The 27,300-nt window shown below is 51.4% G+C and overlaps 1 protein-coding gene across 3 annotated transcripts; it reads left to right on the top strand.

The window, feature by feature from the left end:
- MALL (mal, T cell differentiation protein like) lies at positions 1–26,675 on the top strand. Of its 3 annotated transcripts, none has more exons than XM_073896845.1 (5): positions 1–119; positions 2,226–2,431; positions 21,146–21,313; positions 23,272–23,394; positions 25,665–26,675. In XM_073896845.1, the coding sequence occupies exons 2-5, from the start codon at positions 2,324–2,326 to the stop codon at positions 25,725–25,727; spliced, it is 462 nt and encodes a 153-aa protein (XP_073752946.1). In that variant the 5' UTR covers positions 1–119; positions 2,226–2,323; the 3' UTR covers positions 25,728–26,675. The 3 variants fall into 3 exon arrangements, with proteins under 3 accessions (XP_073752946.1, XP_025723400.1, XP_073752945.1); XM_025867615.2 differs by lacking the exon at positions 1–119 and adding an exon at positions 1,493–1,558; XM_073896844.1 differs by lacking the exon at positions 1–119 and adding an exon at positions 1,501–1,608.
- The last annotated feature ends 625 nt before the right edge of the window (positions 26,676–27,300 follow it).

Here is a 27,300-nt window from a genome sequence, read left to right as displayed (position 1 = left end):
CCGGGATATTGGCTCCTTCTGACATTTCAGCGGGCCGGCCGTCGGGAGTGCGTTGTGGAGGGTTTTGCGACACCTCCTCCAGGAATATGATACAAAAGTCAGAATCATTTCAGGAACCGGTGAGCTTTTTTCTATTTCTTCCAAGTAGAAGCTGTTCTTACAGCTCTAAACTTCTGTCCCTGCTGGGATCTCACTCCCTGTGGTGCATTATGAATCTTGTAGCTTTCTTATCAACTGCCTCAGTGGAGTGTGCTATACCTTGTCACATATGATATAACATCACTTGGTTAAATGTAAAATGTTTAAAATATGCCAAAGTTTTGTAACCATGTTTTGTCACATCTTCATTTCTTTTTTCTTTTTCTTTTTTCCTTTTTTTAGAGAGAGCGCATGTGAGCAGAGGGGAGGAGGGGCAGAGATAGGGAGAGAGAGAATCCCAAGCAGGATCCACGCTCAGCCTAGAGCCTGATTCGAGGCTCCATCTCAGACCCTGGGATCATGACCTGAGCTGAAATCAAGAGTCGGTCGCTCAACCGACTGGGCCACCTAGGAGCCCCCATCTTCATTTCTTAGTACACTAACTGCCTCAGGAGGTAGAAGTGGCTCAGGCTCTGTCAACCTCTAAGGGCTCCAGTTTCTATTATTACCACTGCTTCATAGATGAGAAATGAGCATAAGGACCGTGTTTTCCTTCTTGCTTTCCCTAAGCTGCTCCCATGATGCCATGTTGTCGGTGGTCAAGTCCAAGTATCCTACAGGCCATAAGAGTGTCACAGGGCTTATTCACAACCTGCAGGAGAGGTGGCAAGAGGTGAGATTCCTGAGGCAATGCCCGCTTAGCTTGAATTCATCTTGCAAACGAGGTGGGGCCAGATGACAGGTAGAATGAGGGCCTCACTCTCTCCCTAGGTCTCAGCAGGCCTGGGGGAAGGGAATGACCAGGCTGGCTTGAGGTTTAGTCAGTGTGCTCTTTGCCTCCCCTTTCAGTGCTTTGCTTTGGGCTTCACTTGTCCAAAACCCCCCTCTTCGCCACCTAGCCCCAGACCAGGCAAAGGCCCAGCTGCCTGTTCCACTGACCTGTGCCCAGGAGGGCAGGCTCTAGAATGCACTGCTCTTGCTGATGAACAGATACTGGCCTCTTGTGGAAGACGCTAATTACCCCAGCGCACAAGGCGATCCTTCCCACATCCCCTCCTCACCAGGGAGCAGCTCCCCAAGGTTGACCCCATGGGGCTGAGGTTGACCGTTGAGGGCAGGGAGAAAGGACCCCAACCCCAAGCACCCTGAGCAGACTCTGGGGATCCAGGCCTTTCCCCACGTGGTTGACTCTAAGGTAGAGAAGAAAAAGGACTCAAGTCTCCAGGACCTATCTTTAGAGTGAGAGGAGTTGCTTGACCACTGGGTCACAGCCCCCCTGATTGGCCAGTGGGTGGGCGGGAGGCAGGAAGGAACTGCCTGGCCCCAAGCCCAGCGCCTGGCGACACTCAGTGAGGGCTGTGGCAGGGAAGGAGGAAGGCTCAAACTTGGGGCTGCACCCAGCCAACTGAGCCCTTCTCAGGTGCCTGATGGGGCCGACTTCTAGAGAGGGAGAACTCCACCACCGGCTATGTGAGCAGAGAAGGGAGGAGGGTGGGGAAGGGGATGCAAGGAGAGAAGGAAATGCCAATTTCCTGGGGACTGGAGCTGGAAGTGAGGACAGCTTCTCCCCCTCTGAGACGGAGGGTGGCCCCCAGGAATGGAGAAGGAGGGACCCAGGCAGCAGGGGCGGACGGATAGAAGACCCAACATCATTCATGACCAGCTCTGTGTCCTTAACTTAACCTAACAGATTCTCAGCCTCCTCACTTCGGAAAGAGATGGTATAGCTGTGAGCATGGCTGTGGGGAGCCTGCAGATTGTTTCGCTCATAGTCGGCCCTTAATAAACAGTCCTGGTCAGAGCAAGACTTCGCCTAGACTCTGGCCACACGGTCGAAGGGTGGTGGCTGTAGCTGGTATCCCCTGGAGTTAATATGCTCCCGGATTCAAAATTCCTGAGGAAGGTTAAGTGTAGGAAGAGAGTCTCTGCCTTCCGTGCCTCAGTGTGCCCAGCGGCTCTGCCCCAGGGAGCCGAGGCCCATCTGATGCAAAGCCGAATCCACATTTGCATTTCACTGGGGAGGCTTTTGGCCAGAGCAGTGGAAGGACCTGCTCGGCTGGAACGTTTTTTTTTTTTTTCCCTCCCAGGCGACGTCTGATGGGTGTGTCAGGCAGGAGGTGATATTTGACTGGGCCGGCACGGGCGAGCCGCTGCGGAGCCAAGGGCACCAGGCATTGGGCTAGAGATGGCCTCCCCGGACCTGCCGCCCGCCACCAGCTACGCCCCGCCCGAAGTGCCCCTGGGGGTCCTGCTGTTCTTCACCATCCCCTACGCCTTCTTCTTGCCCGAGCTGGTGAGTGCTGCAGCGTGGGACACCTGCAGAAGGGGAGGGCTCAGGAGAAGCCGGCACTCCTGGGGGGGGCGGCGGCAGGGGCCGGAGCGGCTGTGGGTCTCCCATCTCCCCCACCTCTCAGACTCAGCTGGGATGATCCCTAATCCCTCCCTGTGCTCCTCCTCCCAACTTATGCAGTATGGGTGGGTTTCCTCCTTCCAAAACAAACCCACCCGCCGTGGGTGACAGGCAGGCCACCTGGTGATCGGAGGGGTGGTGAAGGGTGGCGGGGGGAATGCTGCTAAAATATCCTGGGTCCTCAGGAAGATGCTGGAAATGGACTTTTATTTTTTTTAAAGATTTTATTTATTTATTTGAGAGAGAGAATGAGAGATAGAGAGCACAAGAGGGAAGAAGGTCAGAGGGAGAAGCAGACTCCCCGCTGAGCAGGGAGCCGATGCGGGACTCGATCCCGGGACTCCAGGATCATGACCTGAGCCGAAGGCAGTCGCTTAACCAACTGAGCCACCCAGGTGCCCTGGAAATGGACTTTTATATGGTTTCTTTTCTCCAACTACTTGCTTGTTTCTGCTTTTCTAAAGTTCAAAACGGTTGGGTGGGGGGGACTCTGTCTTTCCTTCTGAGAGGAGGTCTTCTAGTATTAACTGTCATGTCAGCTGACTTTAAACTTTGACTTGTAGACTCTGTGCAAGAGGTAGCTCGTGACATCTGCCATAAAACAGTTGTGTGAGCCGCCCTGGTTGCACACAGGGACCTGTGACTGCGTTACACTCTCTGAGATGCCCTGCAGCTGGATTGCGGCTCGAACCCCTGCCAGGGGCCGGGGGTGGCTCACATGTTGCAGTCTGCAGAGCCCTGTAGACACAGTGCCCATCTGAGCCAGCTGCCACCATCCCCTTTCTGCTCATGGGGACACCGAAATCTGGTGAACCATTCAGGGCAAAGGAGTTTATTTCGTGTTTTGAACACGTCCTAAAATATCTAGCTTGTGGGTAACACTTTCTTAACAGCTCTGAATTTGGCAGTGCTGACCCCGGGCCAGGGAGGGGAAGGTGGTTCCAGCTTTCAATCAGACCTGACCGGCCCTCTCTCGTCATTTGCCCGAAGGCTGGGCCTGAGCAAGTGACCCTGTGGCAAACTGGTTAAAGCGCACCCATTGATGGCACCAAGAAAGGAAGCCAGGCAGGGTGGGCCCAGCATTTGGGCGGCTCCAGCTGAAACCCCACCCAAGAGGCAGGTTTCTGCCAGGCCTGCCCCCTGGGGGCAGGTGGGGGAACATAAGCATGGGCATCCTGCCAGGCTGATGACATTTTAGTGCTCTTGCAAGTTCTCTGTGCCCGGACCCGGGCGTGTCCCTCACCTCAGAACAACCACATGAATTGCCAGGATTGTGGTTCTTGCCACCACTCTGTACCGAGCACATGCTTTATGTCAATCTTGCAAGCCCCTGGTAGAGGGTCCTGCCTTCCCAGGTGCCCCGTCTGCTGGAGAAAGATTCCCGAGCACTCCTCCACAGTCAGCCTATGCTTGAGGCGGTGACTGTCCTGGGCTGTGGCATCAGCAAGGAGAGATGGTCTGACCTTGTCAAGTCAGGGAGGGGTCCAGACCTACCACGGAGGCATCAATTTTGGGGCTGGACCTCAAAGGACAGGCTGGATTTCCAGGCTGGGGGCCAAGAACAGGGAAGGCCTGGAGTCCAGGAGAGCCCAGCAGGCAGGAGGCTGGAGGGAAGGGGCTTACAGAGCCAGGAAACCCCCTGGGGGCACTTTGTCGTGATAGGGGCCATCGCATGCATCCAGCCCCACGAGGCTGGGCTCCTGTAGGCTTAGGCTGGGGCCTTAAGTATCTCTAGGGGGTGGGATGTTGTCATTGGCTCAATTGTACTCATTTATTTTTCTTTTGAAGTAATTTTAGATTTATAGCAAAGCTGTGTGAATAGGACAGAGCGTTCCCGTACACTCTTTACTCGGCTTCCCTTAAAGTCCACATCTTACGTAATACACCTATAAAAATCAGGAAATTAGCACGGATACTTTCATTGATCAACTGTTCTAATAAACATCATTCAAATTGTGCTGATTTCCCCCACTCATGTCATTTTTCTGGTCCAGGTTCCTGTCCAGGATTTGGCGTTGCATTTGGGTGTCTTACCTCCTCTGTCTCCTTCAGTCTGTCTTCATACTTCTGAAGAACAGCGATCAGTTATTTTGTAAATGTCCTTTCATTTGGCCTTGTCTGATGTTTCCTTATTTACAATTTTAGGTTTTTAAAAAAAAAAAAGATTTATTTTATTTGAGAAAGAGAGAGAGAGCATGAGTGGGAGGGACAGAGAGAGAGGGAGAGAGACTCTCAAGCAGACCCCATGCTGAGCAGGGAGCCTGACGTGGGGCTCGATTCCAGGACCCCAAGATCACGACCTGAGCTGAAATCAAGAGTGGGGCGCTTAACCGACTGCACCACCCAGGCGCCCCTACAACTTCAGTTTTAATTCACAAGTTATCCTTATTCATTGTGGAATACTTAGAAAATATAGAAATAAATATGATCCATATGTATGGATAATAATAAATTTAATCCATATGCATATGCATATATACACACATATGTTAAGTATTTAATGGGGTTATTCTGTACATGCTATTTTGCACCATCTTTTCCTTAAGTGAGTGTTCCTAGCACAGACTGTAGAATCAAGCGTGCCTGCCTCATATCTGGGGCCAGGGATGGGAGGTAAACGGGAGAGGAGGGAGAATATCAAGTTGGTTGGTTGATTCTGATCCCACTGAGCGGAAGATATGCTGGGCTGGAGTGAAGGGTGAGAATCAGCCCACCAGAAACCCCTCTGTCCCTAGTCACCTGGGCATGCTGCCTGCTGCCTCACACTGGGGCTGACCACAGAGCAACAGGCCTTGGGATCCCAGCAGATTCTCAGTCTGGTGGCCTAAGTCATCATAGACAGCCATATGCTTTTCTAAGGACATGAGTCCAGAGAGTGGATTCTGAAACCAGGAGCTCAGGCCAGCAAAAAGGGGCAGTTAGCAAGTGAACTCCATACCTGGATTCAGATGTGGTCTGTGACCACAGGAGTGGCCCGGGGTGGACATAAGTGGTGTCTGCAGGCTCACTTCCGTCCAGCCACTGTTTGCCCAGCACCCACAGTGAGGTCTGGACAGCAGCAGGTGACTGTCTCAGGCTCTTGTGCAGTAATGACAGTGACAAACTAGGGTGGCAAGAGGATCTGCATGTTCCCTGGACCCTGCTCGTACAGATCTTTGCCTAGGTTGCTTTATTTTAGACTCTTAAACATTAAAATGCACATTAAAAAAAAAAAAACCATTTATTTTGCGGTAATTAGAGATTCGTAGGCAGTTGCAAATATAGTTCAGAGAGGTCTCCCATAGCCTTCCCCCAGCTTCCCCCAGTGATTTCATAATGCTAGTCCCATCAAAACCGAGTAAGCAATGTTGGTCAAGTATGTCCACCCTTCTATGTCATCTTCTCACACCTGTAGTTTCATGTCACCACCACAATCAGGAAAACCGTTCCAGCACCACAGAGATCTTCCACCTGCTTCCTTTTTACAGTCACCCAACCCCCACCCAGTCTTCCCTCATCCCCTCCAGAACCCCTGGAAGCCACTAATTTCATCTCTATAATTTTGTTATTTCAAGTTATATAAATATGGGCGCCTGGGTGGCTCAGTCGGTTAAGCATCTGACTCTTGGTTTCGGATCAAGTCATGATCTCAGGGTGGTGAGATCAAGCCCCACGTCGGGCTCCGTGCTCAATTCAGTCTGCTTGAGATTCTCTCTCCCGCTCCCTCTGCCCCTCCCCCTGCTCATGCTTGCTATTTCTCTCTCTAAAATAAATAAGTACATCTTTTTTAAAAAAGTTATATAAATAAATAGAGTCATAGAGTATGTGGCCTTTTGAGATTGGCCTCTTGCACACAGCATAACGCCCTTGACGTCCACCCAAGTTGTGTGTGTGTCAGTAGTTCCTTTGATTGCTGTGTAGTATTTCCATGGCATGGATGTACCGTAGCTTGTTTCACCAATGACCCGTTGAGACACACTGTAATTGCTTATAGTTTTTAGCTCTTCTGAATAAAGCCGTATGAACGTTCACATACAGGCTTCAGTGTGGGTATTATTTTCACCCCTCTGGGAGAATGCCCGAGTGTGATTGTTGGGTTGTATAATAAGTGTATGCTCACGTTTTATTTCCAGAGTGCCTGTACCATTTTACATTCCTACCAGCAATGGAGGAGACTTTCTGAGATTTTAACACTAAAATCCGTATTTCGCTCGGTTTACTGTTGAGTTTAGATTTCTCACTTGAAAATGGTATTAATTTCAAAATGTAATCTCCAGGTGTGGAACAGTGCATTTTAAGGTGAGAACAGACATGGTGTCTTCCGTCTGTCTTTTCATTCAGAGATTGTGAGAGCCTGCTGGTGCTGGTGCTAGTGCTGGGCGGGGCTGGGGACCACGTGACTCCCAGCACCGCACACCCCGCCCCCCACCCCCAGGCCAGCTCTCCAGAGCACACAGTGGTGCGGGTGGCTAGGGGATGGTGATGGCCTGTGTGGTGTGAGTTGACTCATCAACACGATGCTGAGAGCTGACCCAGGCGACTATGCCCTGGGGAGTGCTCTATGAAACAGAGTCCAAGATGTCTTTTGACTTTAATCTCTTCATTAGTTAACTTAATTGATTCAATGTTTAATTAAAAAGAAACAGCTAAGAAGATTTCTAGTCAGCCAGTTAAAAGGTGAAACAATTCAGACACTCTGGTGCTTGATGTTCTCAGCTTCTTAACTCTCTTGCACGGTGGCCAGAGGGAAATACTCTGATTCCCCTAGAAGCTCATTCCAGAATCTTTCAGCTGGGGAAGCTCACCTTTATATTTTACTTAAATCCCCAGCTTCCCCTGATTTTCAGCCTGCTTCTTCTACTACTCTGTTTATATGTAAAAGCCTGTCTGAGGGGCACCTGGGCGGCTCAGTCCGGTTAAGTGTCCGACTCTTGATTTTGGCTCAGGTCATGATCTCGGGATGGTGGGGAATATTTACCCAAAAGTTAATTCAGTTTACCCTTTTTACTTCATCTTTGTTGCTTCTGTCCCTCCCTTCACCCCCCACCTCACCACCATGCGGCTTCCCCCCACCCTGCTCCTGCAGGATGAGGGAGCTCACGATCTCCATGCTCAGGGTACCACTGATTCCCACCCTCATGCCCCAGGATGTTCCCTGGAAGGGAGAGCAGGGGACAGGGAAGGAAGATTGTAGAGCGAGGGGCCGGGGAGGAGCAAGGCCCTGGGAGGGAAGGATGGGAGGGGCAATGTGCGAAGCAGTCGCTGTCAACCTCCCTACATTGCCTGGACCCACTTTGGCCTCCCTGCACCAGTCCCACCCTTACTCTCAAGGCCCCCAGTGTGCTCAGGTTCAGTAACGTAGAATCAGTTGGTACAGGGTCAAGAGCCTGACTGTGCTGTGTCATCCCAGTGAGAACTTGGGCAGATTCCTTAACCACTCCGAGCCTCAGCAGTGGAGAGAGTAACAGTAAAGATCTCATAAGACAGCTCTGGGGGTTCAACAAGGACATTCCCAGGAGACGACAGCACATCGCAACCGTTCTAGAAATGTGAGCCCGTGTATTTTATTGTTGTTGGTCGTCTAGACCTCTTCTTAGAAAGTGTGGGTCTCCTGGGAGCAACTTCCAACTGTGAACCAACAGGTATTCACTGGGATGCTCTCACGGCTCTAGCCCCGTGCTCTACTCTCCGGAGCCACAAGAGTGAGAAGGTCTTAAGAAGGGGGATAATGTAAATCAGGAACCCTGTCTTAAAAAGAGTGGCGCCTGAGCACATGGAGAACACCCCAAGATAGGAAAGAGTGAAAAGCCAGGGTGCACACCCCAACTGCCAAAGGCCCTGGAAGCTCGGGAGTTGTCAGGATAAGCTTACTGGAGGCGGGGTCTTGGCCTTCTTGAAGGGTTTGGACTGAGGGATTAGAAGTGTGCTTGTTCAGACGAGCACTTCCTCTGACCAGGAGGATAACAGATGGAAGAAATCCGGCTGCAAGGAAAGAGGAGACAGCCATGTTTTAATCCTATGCATTCCCTCAGCAAGTACTTCCTGAGCTCCGACTCTGTGCCAAGCATGGGGGCTATAAAGACGGGGAAGGCAGACAGACACCAGCCCTGCCTTCTGGAGAGTGACGCCTCATGGGGCAGTGGGAGACTAGCCCAGGAGAGCGGCGGATGGAGCTGCACCGTCAGGGTGCTGTCAGGGCACGGGAGGGGATGCTGTATGGGGACTTGTTTCTGCCACTGTTGAGAAGCCCACCAAGCTGAAAAGGAGATGCTGAAGCGGCCAGAGAAGAAGCACATGAAGTGGCTGGGGTCCGGGGAGGGCGGCCAGTGCTCGGGCCTCCGCAGGAAGACCGGCCTGCTGCGTCTCTGGCCCCTGAGGAGGGGTGCTCTGAGGCAGTGGACACAGCAGTGGGGGGAGACAGGCCCTTGGGGCTGGAGCGAAGTTCTGCTGCTGCTGGAGTGGACCAGCCAATAGGAAGCCCCCGCCACTCTCCTCCCATTCCAGGCCCCCCCACCATTGCCAGATCCTAGCAGAAATCCAGCTTCTAAGGGAGCTGGGCATTGTGGCTTACAGAGCTCCAGCCCCTGTCACAGAGCAGACCAGACCATAGGAGGGTGGGCTGGAGCTGCGAGACCCTGGCAACTACCTGGCACAGTCCCCATCTGCACACTCCCCTCTGCCTGAGTCTGGACTTCTGGTCCTTCCCTTCGCCTGACCATCTGGCCAAACCACACGCAGCTTTCTCTGAACCGGTGGCCTCTCTCAGTTCCAAGAAGGCAGGCACGCAGCTGCTGCTGGGAGGTCAGCCCACCAGGAGAATTTCACTTAACTAACAGGTGCTCCGAAGGAAATAACCCAGGTCCTCCCTGGGTAGCAGGGAGGAGCCTGGCACATTCTGACCTGCTGGAATGCAGGGAGCCCCAGATAAGCAGTCTCACAGGTAAGAAGTGCCCCATCTGCTGCCAGCACCCTTCCAGGAGCTTTTGCCTAGAGAACTTTCCCCTGGGGCAAGGCAGATCTGTGGGAGGCAGAAGTTTCTGGAGTGTTGTCCAGCTTGGCAAGCAGCAGGAAGCAGTTCAGAGTAGGGAGGGGTGGAGGAGCCCCACCCAGGTTCCCTGGCCTTTACCCCTCTCGTCTCTCCCAGCCCCTCCCTCGCATCCTCCCATCCCTGCGAGACAGCCCTGCCCCTCAGATGTCACCATTTGGTCAGATCTTTCCTGTCTCAGCCAGAGTAGATGTCCGCTCTGGTATAGGCCTGGCCCTATACCCAGGTTCCACAGCTTCTTGAAGCACAGTCCCCACCCTCCTGCCTCAAACTATACCTAGAAGGTCCCAGGTGTGTCAGAAAGTGGGGCCAGATGTCATAGGTTCAGGACCCCAGAGTCTTCTGACCTATGTCGAGGGAGCCCGCCTCAGCTCCTCCCCGTGGAGGGATTCTCCGAGCTTTGCTTTTCTGCCTCCGAGCTGCTCCTAGCCCACCCCTGCCACCATGCCCAGCTGCACCCTCTCTCTGCCCAGGGGATGCTGGATGGGTGTGGGAGGGGGTGGTATGTCTAGTTGAACATCATCCTCTCTGACAGCACGTTTGTCTAGTCCTTCCTACGTGCTGGGGGAGAAGGCAGAGCGGTAGAAAAACCTCCCAGGAAATCCTCTCACTCTCTGAGGGAAGATGCTGCCGATCTGGAGAATTTCTAGAGCCTGGGAGGTAATGAAGCAGGAAATGGGTGGGGATGAAACAGATGGGTGTTTGTCCCCATTCTGTCCTGGCTCCTGGCAGCAGTGCCAGTCTGTGGTTGGGTCACAGTGGCAAGCCCTGAAGGTGTCAGCTGGTGCCACCCGCAAGGGAATCAGGCCCAGGCAAATGAGACTGAGCGGCCAGGGAGGGGAGGGTCCAGCAGCCCGCCTCCTGCCTCCTCCTCAAGTCAGCAGCATGTACAGAGCACCTGCTTTGTGCCAGGCTCCATGCCCTACACCGGGGACACAAAAACCACAGGGCAGTGTCCATCCAGGAGCTTGGGGCCTGGGGAAGAGGCAGTGGAGAGAGACAATAACCATGAGGGAGGTCACCCAGTGGTGCACTGGGGTCTTGGCAGTCAAGAATGGCTTCCTGGAGGAGGTGATCCTGGTCTGGGTCCTGTCCTCAAAGGTCTGGTCATAGACAGGTGTGTGTGGGGGGGTGCTGAGCTGGTGTCAATGAGGACTAGAGTGAATGAATGGCGATGTCCTTGGGTCCTCAGTGCCTAACGAAGAACAGGATCATGGCCACTGGTCATGCCATTGCTCCCTAAGGGAAGGAGGAGGTGGGGGAACCTCCCCTGAGCCCAACTCCTGGGCTCATAGAGCGACTTTCTGGGAACATGTGAAAGGACATGAGATTAATAATCATAGTGGAAGCCAAAGAGAAAGAGACCAAGCTGGGAGGGGGACTGTCCACCAGGCCACCATGGGGACTGGGGAATGGGACGCATTTATCTGCTTTTCCATCTTTTATCTCTACTTTCTAACTTGTCTACGGTGCACAAATTAAAAAAAAAAAAAAGGGTAGAAGAATTTTTGCCCTAAAAATTCTTAGTTTTGTTTTGTTTTATTTTAAGAGACAAGAAGGAAAAGCTCTTTAGACTTTGGATGGATAAGAATGTTTTTATTATCGTACTTTCTATAAATCTGTACTGCTCAGTCAATAAAAAGCTGGGTCAGTGGGGGTGCCGAGGTCTGAATGGGTGGGCGCGGTCCTGGGGGAGGAAACCCGGAGGGAGGGGAGGAAGGCAAAGGAGGCCCAGCTGACTCACCAGCCCCTCCTGGGCTGTGGCATCCTGCCCCTCCCGAGCACACACCCCAAGGTAGGCCCAGACTTTCCCTGGCCCGCAGCCAGCCCCGTCCTGAGAGCACTTGTGGGTACCAAGGGCTCCTTATACGACTCATTCTGCCAGGAGCGGTGGTGGATGGAGCTCTGGCCTGCACTATTGTTCCTGGAGTGGACCGGATAAGACAGGGGCCCTCACCGGAGGCCAGGGGGCCTGGGCCACAATTTCCTGCTAACCTTAAAGCCACAGAGAAAATTCTCACTCTGAATCAGGATGTAGTGACTCAGTGTTTGGAAGTGTCCTAGGTGAAATTATGGAGCGTTGAACTCCCATACAATGCTAGATGTGTGCGGGTACGGGAGTCCGATCCAGGCCTGGCCCGCTCCCATGGGTAACTCTGGGTAGGTCACTTGGGCTTTCAGAACAGCTTTCCTCCCCTGTACGAAGGAGGGAAGGATTCCTGTTCAGAAGCTTCACAGGCTGCCAGGCCGCAGACTCGGGCACCGGAGCCGCCTCGTGGGCTGTAGACAGCACCCGTGTGGGCACTGGGGTCTCCGAGCTGCCCAGGAGCGCCTGGCTCCCCGAGGTGCCCTAGAGGAGGCCAGCACCACCCAGCTGGGAGGGCCCTGGCTCCTCCACACTGAGTTCCAGTCACTGCAGATAATGGGACACCCCAGGGCCCCTCCCCTGTCCTGTCGGTTGCGTTTCTGCTCCTTTCCTCTCCCCGGCTCCCGCTGCCCACGCAGACCCCAGTGTGGCCTCCAGGTCCCCGACGGGCTCCTGCAGCCGCAGCCATGCTGTGGGCTCCCACTGGGGACAGTGTCGTGGAGGAAAGGACGTGTGGACAGGGGCACACACCAGCACAGGCAGAGGCCCTTGGCTAGAAGAAGGAAGGCGTCCTGAAGCATGGGTCTCTATACACCGACTGTGGCCCACAGAGGAGAGAGATTTCATGGCAACCCGGTACACACGGGTGTGTATGTGTGTAATGAAACAGCAGATTCAGGACACTGTTTCCCTTTCCCATGGGCAGTGTACTCCTGTTTGGTAATCTCTAGTTCACTTAATCTTTTAATGCTGTGGGTAACGAACTAAGTGGATTTCACCACCCACGAATGAGTCTCAGCCCACGTTGGGAAGCCCCAGGCCTAGGGGCTCAGGGAGACTGGCCCAGAGTAGGGAGGGCGAGGCAGGCTGGGCTTGCTGGGCCGTGGCCCGAGTTTGGTCTGAGGGCCACCGGGAGCCAGCGAGGTGTTTGAAGGGAGGGTGAGGTCCCGGGTCCCAGCTGGTCCTCAGCAGTGCTGTGACAAGGGCAGTCGCCGGCTCCAACTGGCTTGAACGGAAGGGAGGCGGACTATGTCACTGCTAGGAAGTTGGGACCCGCCAGCTCTACCTTCAGCAGCATAGCTGTGTCCCCAGGGCCCAGGCTTTTGCTCTCCGCCTCTCTCTTCTTCCATTTCATAGCTCCAGGCCTAATACCAGACACAGCAATGGCCAGAGCGAGAATGGGGACTATCTCATCTGGGTCTCCTTAGGCAGAAGGAACCCCTTCCCAGGGGTTCCCCAAAGGCCTCCCCCTGGAAGGGCTGGATGCAGTCACAAAGTGTCCCAGCTAGGGCATGCGACGAACCTAGCTAATGTTGGAAAGTCACCAGCTACATCCCCTTCCTGCCCGCACCTCCTACCAGTAAGCCCAGTTGGGGAATTTAAGGAAACAATTTAGATGGAGACAGCCATCTCTGCACCATTATTTACTGGGGCATTATCTATGTTGGGGAAAGCTGGAGACAGCCAACATACTTGCACAGGGGCCTAATGGGGTAAATGACATTTATTGACTTGGTGGAATGTAATTATATGGCTTTGAAAGTACAATCAATCCTTGGGGCGCCTGGGTGGCTCAGTCGGTTAAGCGTTCGACTCTTGATTTCAGCTCAGGTCATGATATTGGGGTCCTGGGATCGAGCCCTGAGTCGGGTTCTTTGCTCCATGGGGAGTCTGCTTGAGATTCACTCTCCCTCTGCCCCTCCGCCCCGACTCGGGCTCTCTCTCTCTCTTTCTAAAAAAAAGGTACAGTCAATCCTCATTACTCACGGATGCTGTATTTGCAAATTTACCTATTCACTAAAATTTATTTGAAACCCGCAAATCAATACTCACAGCACTTCTGTGTGCAGAGCAGCAAAAAGTTGGGGTTGTCTGATATGCATGTTCCCACCTGAGGCTGAACAAGCTAACACTCTCCTTTCTTGTTTCAGCTCTCGCACTGCAAACAAGTGTCCTTTTCAAAGTTTGGTGCCACGTCTTTTCGTATTTTTGTGCTTTTTGTTGGTGATTTTGCTGCTTAAAATAGCCCCTAAGTTAGTGCTGAAGTTCGGTCTAGTGTTTCAGCTCAGGAAGGCTGTGATTGGCCTTTCAGAGACAACACATGTTCGATATGCGCATAGTGCTGTTGGCCAAGAGTTCAGGGTTAGTGAATCAACACTATCTATTACATGAGGTGTCTTTAAAGAGAAACACACCTAAAATAAAGGTATGTGTTGATCAGTTGGTGAAAATATTGTGGCCAGAGGTTTGCAGGAATCTAACTCCTATTTACCCTGGGAGCAATGGTTCGGTGTTCACGGATTCAGTGTTCAGGCCAACTCTCTAGAACTATCTTGAGTAACAAGATTCAATTTTATTATGAAGCCATGGAGCAAAATACAAAATATTAAAAGTAGAGTACAAAATGTATGTTCATCATACTTTATGCCTTTATAGAAAATATGTATGCATTAGCACTAGGCTTGGGAGGGAAGGTAACATAACAAAAAATTCCTTTACTGTGACAATTATTTTTACAACCAATTTAAAATCTTCCAATTGAAAAATAGTAATAGCTCTACCTCCCACCATGCGGTTTTGGTTTGAGTCATTTTAAAATCACTGTGGAGTTGAGGCATTTTGAGTTGACGGCGTCACACTCCCAAGGGACACCCACTCCAGCCACAGTGGCACAAACACGGGGTGTATCTGTTTGAAGGAGTATTTTGCACCAGAATTATGGGGTCCAAAACACAGTCCCAGGATGGGTTTCGTCTTATTTCTCCCTTTTAAAGGATGTGCGTCAAGCAGATAGCCATACCTCCATGTTCACAGCAGCGCTATTCACAGTAGCCAAAAAGTGGAAGCAGCCCAAGCTTCCGTCAACGGATGAATGGATAAGCAAAATATATATGTGGTATATTCACGTAACGGAACATTATTCAGTCTTTAAAAAGGAAGGAAAGTCTGACACGGACTGCAACATGGATGAACCTTGAGGACATTAGGTTCGGTGAAATCAGCCAGTCTCAAAAAGACAAATCCTATACGGTTCCACTCACATGATGTACTTAGAGTGATCAAATTCGGAGAGAAAAGAGATTGGGACGGGGGGCACCTGGGCGGCTCAGTCGGTGAAGCATCCGACTCTTGATCTCAGCGCAGGTCTTGATCTCAGGGTTGTGAGATCGAGCCCGACTTTGGGCTCCACACTGGGTGTGGAGCCTACTTAAAAAAACCTAAATGGTAAAAAAATCAGTAAATAAATAAATAAATAGCACAGGGACTGCGGGGAGGGGAGACATGGCGAGTTAGTGTGTGACGGGCACAGAGTTTTCAGTTCTGCAAGATGGAAAGCAATCCGGACAGGAATGGCGGTGACGGCCGCACAACGCTGGGAATGCGCTTCAGGCCACCGACCTGTACACCTAAAAATGGTTAAGGTGGTAAATTTTGTTCTTTGTATTTTATACAGTTTTCTAAAAGCGGGGTATACGATGGCCAAGAGACCCTGCACTTACACCTCATGGGCCAAGGATTCCTGAATGTGGGGCACTATGGATTACTTTATCCTGAGGGAGTCTTCAGGGAGTCCTGGGTCTCGCTGTGGGCAAGGCCAGAACATCACTTGGCACTGCTGACCTCCTGGGCCTCACTGTCCTGATTTGGGCCTTTCCCTCCCAGCCTGAAGTTTCTGAGGCTTTGTGGTAGAGCCTGCGTTCCCCCAAGTTCCAGGGAAGGGAAGGAGAGGCAACGCTTTCCGAAAATGAAGACAGGTGGCAAAAAGAGGAAGGCAGCGCTGGTGGGGAGCCCCACCATTGCTGAGATACTGCCCAGCTATGCAGATAAACCTGCCACCGGGGTATCGCCCTGGTGCTCCTCCCTGGCTCACAGTCCCTGACCTGCCCCGCCCGAGTCCACACCGCCCTGCCTTGGCCGGGAGCCTGGGTCGTGCACATCTGAGACCTCGCATCCTTTTGACGCTCCTTCGCCTTTCACATGGGGTCATCTCTAGGGCAGCGCCTTTCTCTAGAACCTCTCAGGGCATGACGTTCACCAGCCCTGCGCATTGGAGGCCTCAGCTCCCAGCTGCTCTTACCTGGGTGGACAGATTCATTCTCCCCAAAGAACCGGTGGTTCTCCTGTCTCTCCCATTCAAAAGTCCTGACCTTTGAAGCCAGCCTCCATCATCCAGCACAGCATCTTCTTTCTTTCTTTGTAAATATAAATATTGGGGTTTTTTTCAGGTTAGTTTAAACATTCAAAACCCTGTCAGGCAGTTCTCCTGGGAGCCTGAGGCATGATTGGTTTATTGGGTCTCCTTCCAGAAATATTCTGGGTGTCTGTAAACAAATGCGCGCGCGCGCACACACACACACACACACACATTTTCTCCTTTTTCTACATAAATCATAGCACACGGGCATGCTGGTCTGTGCCTTATACTGTTCTTGAGCTTGTTCCATTTGGTATACAAAGGTTTTTTTCATTCTTTTTGAAGGCTGCTGAGTGTTCCATTGTGCAGATATAATTGCTTTGACTGGTCCTCTCTGGATGAACATTTAGGAGGTATCTTATCTTTTCTGTAACCAGCAAGGCTCCAATAAACAACCTCGTACATTCATCATTTTGTTCCTGTGCGTTATATATAGGACAGATCCCAAAAAGTGAAATTACTGGATCAAACAATATGTGTATTTAATGTTTTGATTGATATTGTCAAAATAATACAGCAGTTGATGGTACTGTTACTTAACCTGGAGATGGCAGTGGATTTCAACCTGGGAGCTGTAGGTGGGCTTTGAGGGTCTGTGAGTCCCCAGATTTGTGGACAGAAATCACGCATGTACATAGGTACATCTTTCTGGGTGACCAAAACTTTCATCAACTCCTCCAAAAGGATCTGTGCCCCCTGAATGTTCTCTCACTCACCCAGCTGATTGGTCTCCCAGCTCTCCCAGAAGTGAACTTCCCTTCCCCCTTCCCCCCTCAGGAAGCCTGGCCTTGGACATTCCCTCCTCTGGGTCTTTCTCAGGGAACATTCTCTCCCGTCTTCTGTGCCGTTCCGAATGGTTATGGCTAACATGGCCAACAGTGGTTCCCCTGGACTCGCTGTGTGCTCAGAGGACTTAGCTAGTTCTTACAAGAACAAGATGAAAGAGGCATTCCCCAGCTCCTCTGTTTGATGGACCAGGGCATGGAGGTACCGATGAGTCAAGTAATCTGCCCAGCAGGCCGAGCTAGAATTGGAACCCGGAGGGAGGAACGGTGCTGCGCGCCCAGCCACATCAACAGGTGGAGGGGACAGGAAACGAAGAGACAGGCTCCAGGGGTTCTCAGTCCAAACTGCACCCTCTGGGGAACTTTGAACAACGCCGCCTCTCTCACCGGCTCAGGCTTCTCTGGGGCAAGATCCAGACCTTGGGGATTTCTCAAAGAGCCCAGGAGTAACAGAACTCAGAGCGCAGCTCTGAGCCAAAGCCTCGGGCATCCATGTATCTTAGAGTCTCCTTACCCCTACGCCATATTTTTTGTTGATTCTTTTCCTTGGTAAGCAGTTTTCAAATTAATAAGCACTGATGATATAATGATGAGCACAGTTGCCTTCCAAAATAATAAGCACCCCCCCCCACCAAAGTGACCCAAACAGGGCTTTTCTTAAAAGTATTATTTTCAACTCATGGATTCCAACTTAGTTGATATATTTCCATCCACAGCTGTTACCCTTATTTGAAGCTCATATTGTCCCATCTTTGGTCAGCAAGAGCCTTCTGAATCGTCCCGACCTAACCCCAGGTGCCTTTGAAAGTTTTCTCACTGTCTGGGGTGATAAGATGCTCGGGCCCAACTTCTCTGCCCCGGCCCTGGAATCAGCATTTCTCCCAGAGTACGAGCTAGGTGCTGTGGCTCCGCTCCTATATTCTTGTGCTTTAACCAGCTCTCTACACCCGAGGGAGCTATTCGCCATGCTCCCAGGAAAAATCAGTGGCCAAACTTAATGTTAAGCTCCATTCTACCTTAAGAGAAATCTTCAAATTTCAGGTTGGCCTTTGGAAGACGTACAGACAATAATCTGTGTTTATTCGTAAGAAACAGATTCTGAGCAAAGCTGTACTTGGAATCTGCGCCATCCCAATATCTTGCTATAATCAAATACTCTTCCAGGTTGAGGGCCAGCCCCAAACATCTAAATATATCTCCAGCTCTTGGGAAATACAAACTGAAGGTTAAAATAAGAGAGCAGTTTAGCCTGCCAAGAAAATTTGGAAAGCTAAATATAAGTTAAAAAAATAAATAAGTAAAGACAACTACTTGAAACTTCCTTACCCATAAAGAATCCAACCTAGACTTCTTGGGGCAGAAATAAGGTAACAGATACTGGGTTTAAATTTACCTGGCGTTTGTCCTTGGCCCTGGTCCCTCCTTCTGTCCAGAAGGTAGAGGGTGTGGAAATAAAAAAATAACATTCCTCTGTGTCACGTTGATTATGCAACACTAAAGCCATTTCGGAAGATTCTCATGCAATTTGAGTAGATACCCAAATGCTCAGAGGCCCCTGCCCTCGGGGGCGAACTCTAATGTGAGAAGAGATCCAGAGCTGTCCTACCCCACGTCCTGTGTGACCTCAGGCTCAGGCCTCTCCAGTACGGCATCACCTCACACACTGGTGAGAATTTAGCACCGACATGTAAATAGTGTGCATTCGGCAATGTCTGCCCAGGGCAGCCTCTGAAGGTAGGAGGGGGGCAGGGGCGGACCCCTTCGCAGGCACTGACGGGCACAGTGGCCCTGAGGCACCCTGGTACACACCCCCAGGTCTAGCAGAGGTGAACTGGCAATAATCAGGGGCAGGAATCAAGTGGCAGCTCTCTGGTCTCAGAAAGCACAAGGGAGGGGTGCCTGGGTGGCTCAGTCGTTAAGCGTCTGCCTTCGGCTCAGGTCGTGATCCCAGGGTCCTGGGATCAAGCCCCACATCGGGCTCCCTGCTCAGCGGGAAGCCTGCTTCTCCCTCTCCCACTCCCTCTGCTTGTGTTCCCTCTCTCGCTGTGTGTCTCTCTCAAATAAATAAATAAAATCTAAAAAAAAGGAAGTGCAAGGAGTTAGAATTGCCGTAGAGACTAAATGAGGCCATCTGAGTGAATGCATTTTAGCACCTGGTGAATGTGAGGTGGTGGTAGTGTCCTCACTGATTCACTCTAAAGAATGTTCTTTGACTCCATCCCCACCCACTTTGTTTTAGGCCCTGTGCTAGGCACCGGGAATATAGCAGCAGTGAACGGCACAGAGCATTCTCTGCCCTCAGAGGTCTAATGTGAGTCTTAAAATTTTACAAGTTCTGGTGCAGCCCCTAAATCCCAAATACCATTCCCACTAAGAGCTAGCATTGTTTGGGTGTTGACAGTGTGCCAGCATTTTTATGCATGTCCCAAGTGTTGGTAGGGAGGATGCTTGGCAGGTGCCCGAAAGCACCAGCAGCGCCTGTCACTGAGCTCGACATGCAAGAGCCCAGTTCTGAGGGGACGGTGGCTTCTGTCCCTCAACAACCCATTGTATAACTGTTGCACAAACTGCAGAACACCAAAGGCAGAGAGAAGACTCCCAAAGCAGCCGGGTACCAAAGGCAGATTCCTCCAGAAGAGCTGCTGTGCAATGGAGAGCTGCCCTCTCAGCAGCAAAAATGGCAGCTGCAATATAATGGGCTAATATAGAAAGTTGTAGAACACAGTGGGAAAGTAGCTTAGAAGTGCTGAGAGGAAACAATTGTCGGGGGAAAAATAACGTTTTCTGACAAATCAAACTGAGTACTACCAACCGACCTTTCCTAAAGAAATTATTAGTGTTGTCTCATAGTCCAACACATTCTTTTTTTTGCAAAGTTATTTTATTGCTTTATAAAAGAACAAATTACCCACTAGGCGGTGTAAGAAATAGAACATTATTCCCTATCTTTGAAGGTCTCAGTACACTCATTCCCAATCCCATCACTCTGTCCCTCAGAAGGGTCATTCTCAGAAGGTGCTGAGGAGAATAGGTTCTGAGGAAATTGGGGAGTGGCAGTGAGTTCAGATTTTGTATCTGTTGGATTTAAGGAGCTTGAGGGGCAAAGCCAGGCCTGGGGTGGGGGCAAATGTGGTGCTCAGGGTGCAAAATTTAATAAGGCATTCACTCCCGAGGTCCAGCGAGTGCAGGGTTGGCCCTGCAGTGGAACATCCAAATAGAGACATCCAAGCGGGCAAGTGGCTGTGTGGGACTGAAGGCCTGGGATCGCGAGCCTATAGCGTGCTTAGAAGCACATATTTAACAGGAATGAGGAGAGGGAGAACCAAGGAGGCTCACAAGGACATCCTAAGGAGAACCCAGGAAGGAGAGGAGCCTAGAAAGTCTGAGACAAACCAACAACAACAAAACCACTTGGTGCTCAAGTTGACCCTCTCCCTCAGGCCTCTAACTGAACATGCTTTCTGGTGGACATTTAGTTCTTTCCGTGGGCTGACCAGCATGGGTAAGCAAACAAATGCAGAGCCCAGAGAGAACGAGAAGAAGGTTTGGTTTCTCCACCAAGGGAATAATAAAAGGCTGGACAGGGCTGAGAGGTGATTAAACTGGAATGGTATTGCCCAACTGGTACCTGACCACAGGGTGTCAAGTACTATAACCCAGGGGGCCAAACCAAATGCCCACAGGGCCAAGCAGGCACTGTGAGTGGGTAAAGGGAGCCAGGGAAAGGAAATAATATTCCACAGTGAAAGTGAACAACAGAAAACATGCCACACAGTGGTGTGGGGTTGGGGGTAAAAGGGAGGTGGTCCACTGAGGACGCCGGGTCCTTTTTTAAAGAAACAGTCACAACTCATTTTAGCCTACTCTGGCCTGGCAATGTGTTCACTGTGACTAGAACTATGGATTTCTCAAGAAATGTCTTAAATCTGAATTTTTCATGTGAAATATCCTGTTTTAAATGTTGGCAACTTATTCAGAAATGTTTCTAAAAACTGTATATGCTAGGGGCGCCTGGGTGGCTCAGTTGGTTAAGCGACTGCCTTCGGCTCAGGTCATGATCCTGGAGTCCCGGGATCGAGTCCCGCATCGGGCTCCCTGCTCAGTGGGGAGTCTGCTTCTCCCTCTGACCCTCTCTCCTCTCATGTTCTCTCTCTCTCTCAGATAAATAAATAAAATCTTTAAAAATAATAATAATAAATAAAAATAAATAAACAGAGAGGTAATCCACTTAAAAAAAAAAAAACTGTATATGCTAACATCGTTTGGGCCAAGAAGACACGATCCACAGGCCAAATTACCCGTCCTTCCGTCAGTGAGCTCTGTGTTAACCACTTGAATTTTCTAAAAAAAAAAAAAGTCTACTCTTCCCCCAGGGCCAGCCTTCCTTCCCCTCTTGATTCCCACCTAACTTCACCTAAAGAGCTTTTATCCAGACAGAAGAGAAGACAGATGCCCTGTAAAGCGAAGTATGCCCTACACAAGGCTCTTTTATGGTTTCTTCTTACAGCTATTTGGGTGCTGGGTCTGGATCCTGGTAGCTGCCACCCAGGTAGCAAACCCGTTGCTGCAAGGATGGGTGATGTATGTGGCGCTCACCTCGTTTCTCATCTCCCTGATGTTCCTGATGTCTTACCTGTTTGGATTTTACAAAAGATTCGAGTCCTGGAGAGTCCTGGTAAGAACCAGAGGGAGGGACCCAGGCCCTTGGGCTCCTCCTGATGCCTGTCCTGGGTATTGTGAGGACGAGGGGCCTTCTGGGCGGGGAGGGAGAGCCAGAGACCAGCGACCAGAGGCCTTGTCAGGGCTGGGCCACTACAGAACCAAGACTTTTTATCTGAATGTGTTTACTAGTAAGCCAGAGTGAAAGCACTCCTCTGCCACAGTAAATGTTTCATTGTATTCCTCCACTGTCTGCCTTGTTAGGAATATACATATTCGATATCAAGCACATCCTGACTCATTTCCCTTTAAATTTTATTTATGTTTAAATCGTTGGAGCAGCATTGAAGGAAATGATAGTAGGGGGGGAAATCACCCCAGTCCCACAGTGATTCCTCTATTCCTCGCAAATTTTATGTAAACTGTATATATAATCACACTGATCCAATAATTTTGGATATCAATTCTTTCATTAACATTATGTCATTAAATTGTTTTCATGTCACATCGTCTTGATAACCATTTAAAATGTTTCTGTATTGAACAATTAAGAACATATACAAAAGTAGGGAACATCATATTATGGACCCTCAAGTAACCAACCCTGAGATTCCTGTACTATTAACATTTTACCACACTTGCTGCACCTAGCCTTTTTTTCCTACAGAATTTTAAAGCAAACCCAAAACATCATATCATTCCATTCTACACACTTCAGTAGGCCTCCAAAAAAATATGCGCACTTTCTTACATCATCACGCTTATATAAAGTTATTAACAATCATTCCTTGGTATCATCTAAGACCCAGGCCATATTCAGATTTACCTGGTTACACCTGAAATGGCTTTTTACTGTTGGCCTGTTTGATGGGGATCTTCACAGGGGCCACGTGTTGCTCTTGGTAGTTATGGTTCTTGGGTACCTTTAACCTAGAATGGCTCTTCTTGCCAGTGACTGGTTGAAGAAGGCAGGTCAGCTGTCCTACAGAAGGTCCGATGTTTGGGGTTTGTCTGTTAGCTTCTTCCTGGTATGATGTGACTTGCTCCTCCAAGTCCCTGAATTGAAGATGGGTGAACCTTTCTGGCAACAGCGTTTCATTAAGTGGTTTCTGGTCACATCACACATGGTGGCTGGTGGCCCCTCTTCCAGCATGACAGACTTACCCCCAGCCACTTTTTCCCTAATGCTTTTTTTCATCCCCTAATGAGTTTTTCCCGAACCGAATATCTCATTAGGGGTTGCAAAATGCCGATTTGCAAAATGCCAATGATGACATTCCTTCCAGAATTGATAACCCTTTTTAATGACTGCCTGACATTCTCGAGTTGAAGAAAGCACACTGCTGAGCATTTAGCAGAGAGGCTTAACCATTGGAATCTAGAGTCCGATAAGCCTGACGCTACCAACTCCACCACATGTTGGCTTAGCCCCAGTCCCATCCCCTGCACGTCGGGGTTGCTAATAACGGCAGCAGCCTTACGACATTAGCTGTGGGAATGAAATGAGGCAGTGTGCCTATACTGTAGGACAGTGGCCGGCACATAGCAGGTCTTCATAATGCTAATGGTTAAGAGCACAGGCTCGGAGTTAGTCTGGCCTGGGTCTAAATCCTGACTTGGCTATTTATTCATTGACCTTAACCTTGAGCTTCTATTTCCTCAAAATGGCACTAACGTTAAGTAGTGCCAACCCTATTCTTGACAAGGTTACATGAGGTGCGTGAGAAAGCCTTGACACGAGTAAGCGCTCAGCCAAATGCTGGCTCGTATTGATATCACTGTTGGCATTTATTAATCCACTATGGTTCACTGCATCGATAGTTCACCAGAAACACTGCAGAAGGAAAAAGCAGGAGGCTGGGAGCAGGCTGGTCTCTTTGGCCCACTCCTCCTGGCTGTATAGGCCAAGGGGAAAGTGTTCACCTGCTTATGTGCCCCCATGACGCTGGCCGTGGCCTCCCTCTGCCTTTCCAGGACAGCCTGTACCACGGCACCACGGGCATCCTGTACATGAGTGCTGCCGTCCTGCAGGCACACGCCACCATCGTTTCTGAGACCCAGGACCTGAAGAACTACTTCATCAACACCGCAGCCTCGGTGAGTGCCGGATGGGACACAGAGTCGCGGGGTGGGGAGCACATCACAGGGGCTCCCTTCTGTCTCCTGCGGACAGAGGACCCCGAGCCTCAGGCTGATGGGGCCTCGGAGGACAGGAGGAGGTGTGTGTGTCTGTCTGTGTCTGTGTGTATGTGCTCTATGTGTGTGTATCTGGGTCCGTGTGTGTGTGTGTGTGTGTGTCTGTGTGTGCGCACATGCACATGTAAACAGCCGTGTGCAAGCTCGAAGGGTACCAAGCCCAGGTTCAGGTGTCATCTCTCATTTTCTGCTTTTCCCACCTCAGCCTTGCTCACTCGTACGCCCACTATACTGCCCTCAGAACTTTTCGAAAACACAAACTGGAGCGCATCTTTCTCCCCTATTGAAAATTCTTCCATGGCCCCCACTGCTTGTGGAATGGAACCCAAATTCCTCAGCATGGCCGAACTGTGCCAGGGTCCTTTCGTGTCAGTGACGTCAGTGCACAGGGCTAACTGTGGGCTGATGGAATCCAGGGCCAGGTGGTCCAGCCAGTTGTAGGGAGAGCAGGACCGCCAAGACCTTAGGTCCGCTAGGACCAGAGACAGCCAGTGCCCGCCTTCCTGACAGCCTCTCTTCTCCCGTGGGGGAATGGCGCCCTCATGTGACAGCTTGCTCACAGCCAGCAGCTTCCTCCTCTGTAGTGGCCTAACCTTCCTTCTTGCGCCTTTGAACACTTCTCAGAAAGGATCTAACACGCGCACTGGGCGTAAGCCCAACAGCGACCAGTCGCTGGGACCAGAAAGGTCACGTCCCGCGTCAGTGTGGGGGCTCCTGCAAGCATCAGGTGGCAGGAGGAGGGGGGTGCGGCGTGGGGAGCCATTCTCCACTGTAAGAATGGGGTGCCAGGCAGGCACTAGGGTGGCCTTTCCAGCCTGTCTGCCTCCTTTCCCTCCTCCTCAAACTATCCTAACTCCCCTAAACTCCTGACTCCAGCAAGACCCACACGCAGCCGCCTTTCCGCGGTCTGGCCCGGTGCCCTCTGGCCTCTCTCCTCCTGCTCGCCCCCCGCTCCGACAGCTGCTCCAGCCTCGCTGGTCTCCTCCAGCCGCGCCTGAACACTGGACACCTGCTCTCGCCTCTCCCTGGCAGGGACAGCCCTGCTCCAGGAGGCAAAGCCCCGGTTTCCTTCTCCTTCTCGGGGAGGCTTGCCCTTCCCCCTCCCCAGCAGGCCTGTGTTCTCTCTGGCGCCTTTTCTCCTGGGCGCTTATCCCCAGCGAACCTGCGCCTCTATTGGTTTATCTTGCTTACTTTCTGCTTCTGCCGCTAGGATGTAAGCACCGTGAGGATAGGAATTTTTGAATGTTTTGTTCACTCTTATGGCTACTGTCACTTTTGAAGTATAGCAGGCACTTGGCAGATATTTGTTGAATGAGCAAATGAACGAATAAATGAGAACAGGGTGTGAGTGGACAGTGGGGCAAAGTGAGGCTGGAATGGTCCTCCAGGCCTGGGAGGCCTGTTAAGAGCAATGGCCTCTATCCTGAGAAGCAGGGACTCCTCACACAGTTTCAAACGTATGTCAGGAGCAGCGCAATCACATCCTCCTCTTGGGACAGATAGGGGGGGAGAGTGAGCAGAAGTGGGCAAGTCGAGTCCACGAGAGGTCTTGGCGAAGGACGGCGGCGGCCGAGACAAGGGATGGTCAGGCAGTACACGCAGACGAGTTTGGGGATGGCTGTGGACGTGGGGGGGGGGGGGGGAGGGAGGCATCAGGCTGGTTTCTGTCAGGCAGCGGGATGAGATAGGGGTCCTGGAGCCCCCTGAGCTGGTGAGGCTAAGGAGGAAAGCTCAGGAGTCCAGTCTGGACCACTGAGAGCTGGAGGGGCCTCCGCAGCATTGACGAGGAGCTGACAAGCAGGCGCGCAAATGCAGGGTCCTGGGCTACCAGGTGGACATGTCGGGGAAGTCATCAGATTCCAGACTGGCTGGGGTAAGGGGACAGCGAGGGAGACAGGACCCGGGGCAGGGACTGAGCGAGCCTGCTCTCTGCCCAGGTTCAGGAGGACATGTGTGCCCAGGAGAGTCGGAGCGGGAACCCAGGAGGGTGCCCAGGGATGGCAGGTATCAAGGAGGGTGGAGAGGGGGGCCAGCGGTGTCTGCCTGGCCGGGCATGGGGCAGGCAGGGGGAGCAGGGTCAGGACATGCGGCCTCCCAGACTGCAGGGAAGGGGTGGGGGCGGCCGTCGGCCCTGGCCAGCGCTAATGCAGGGGCCTCCGGTCTCCTTCCAGTTCTTCGCCTTCATCACTGCCCTGCTCTACATCCTCCACGCCTTCAGCATCTACTACCACTGAAGAGGCAGGGAGCCGGGCCGCGGGGAGAAGCGCTCCAGCAACACCGGGATGATGGGCTCCGGAAAGTCGCTCTCCACATTCACCATGTGGATGACAAACAGAAGATCAGCAAGAACATCAACAGGCTGCACAGGCCAACTTCTCAGACTGAGTGATGAAATCGCGCTCTGCCATCTCTGTTTGAACATTTTTAATTCATTATGGCGAATATGAAAAAGCTGGGGGGTTTGTTTGCTTGTTGGTTTGGTTGGTTTGGTTTTTGCCTGGGAAAGTAACTGTCCGTTCTGACGGGGAACCTCACTCTTCTGGAAAACCGATATCCAAAGTCCTCACAGGTGAGAATCCCAGATCTGCCATTGTCACACCGGTTTGGGGATTCTGCCTCAGGAGTGAGGTTCCCCCGGAGCAGGTTTAAGGGAACCCTCACTCTTGTTTTGTTAAAATCAAAATGGTGCTGTCGATGCCTTCAGATCTGAAGAAGACCCACAGACCTTGTTCCTGAGGCATGGTTCCACCTTTGCTTTGGAGCAGTGGTGCAAATCCGCTCTCCCCTCCCCCGGGGGAGCTGACAGGGACGAGCCAGACTGCCCCCCCCCCCGCCACCATCCCACTCCCCCCTTCCCTTTCCTCCCTAGTTTTGGGATCCAAGGGAGATCTTCATAAAAGCAACTTTGAGGGTAGATTTGTGGGGAAAATAAGTGACTGACTCTACAAAATTGTTATGCAGTGAGAACGGGGGCGGGGGAGGGGTGGCCTGCTTCCCCACAAGTCAGGCCTGTCAGAAAACCGCAAGGCTGCCGGACGCCTGTGCCAGGCCTCCAGAAACCTGTTTCCTAAGGACTAGAAGCCACCTTTTCCCTCAGAAAAGACCGTCAAGGAAATGAGGCAGGACGTTCCAGGCAAGGATTCTTCTGTGGGCTTCTGTCCCACCACGTGGGACATCTCAGGAGGCCATGCTCTTCCACATGCACCCATGCCCCCTGCGTCCCCCTGAGTGGCACCAGCTGGGTGGGGCCTCATGCGGGGAAGGGCTCGCACACCCCGACATGCAAAGGCATCCGTGATTTGGGGCCATTCTCAAAGGAAAGGGTGGCGTTATGCACACAGAAACATAAAATCGAGGTGCTTGATCTCAAAGTAAATGTTTTTCAAAAGGAAGCTGCGCCCTCTGGCCTGTCTTCATCTGTGCCCGCCCCGGGGGGAGCAGGCCATGGCCCCACGGCTGCACGTGTCTGCTCTGGTTTTGAAATGAGATAAATTATTACGGAAAGGGACTATTCTTAGCTGATTCTGGGCTTACAGTTTTGTACCAATTTCTTTTTTTTTTTTTGCTGCTCCTGGGGGATGGGGGGCAGGTACAGGGAGCCACCAAAGAGAAAATTCTGGCTTATTCTTGTTGACCACTCACTTCCTGACCACTGTGTTATCTTGAAAAGCTACCATTTATCCATTTTATTGCCTGGGATGATTACTGTTCACTATTTACCAAGTAGCCACATCCAAATAAAAGTTTGTACAGTAAGAAGTATTAAGTTGGTCACTTTCATGATGTTAGTGGCTGGAACTGGCCACC

This window comes from Callorhinus ursinus, unplaced genomic scaffold (genome assembly GCF_003265705.2).
Source record: "Callorhinus ursinus isolate GAN/ISIS: 27379988/994484 unplaced genomic scaffold, GSC_fseal_2.0 scaffold10, whole genome shotgun sequence".
Taxonomy (NCBI): Eukaryota; Metazoa; Chordata; class Mammalia; order Carnivora; family Otariidae; genus Callorhinus; species Callorhinus ursinus.
Note: the sequence above shows the minus strand (reverse complement) of the source record. Positions and strands in the feature narration are given on the sequence as shown.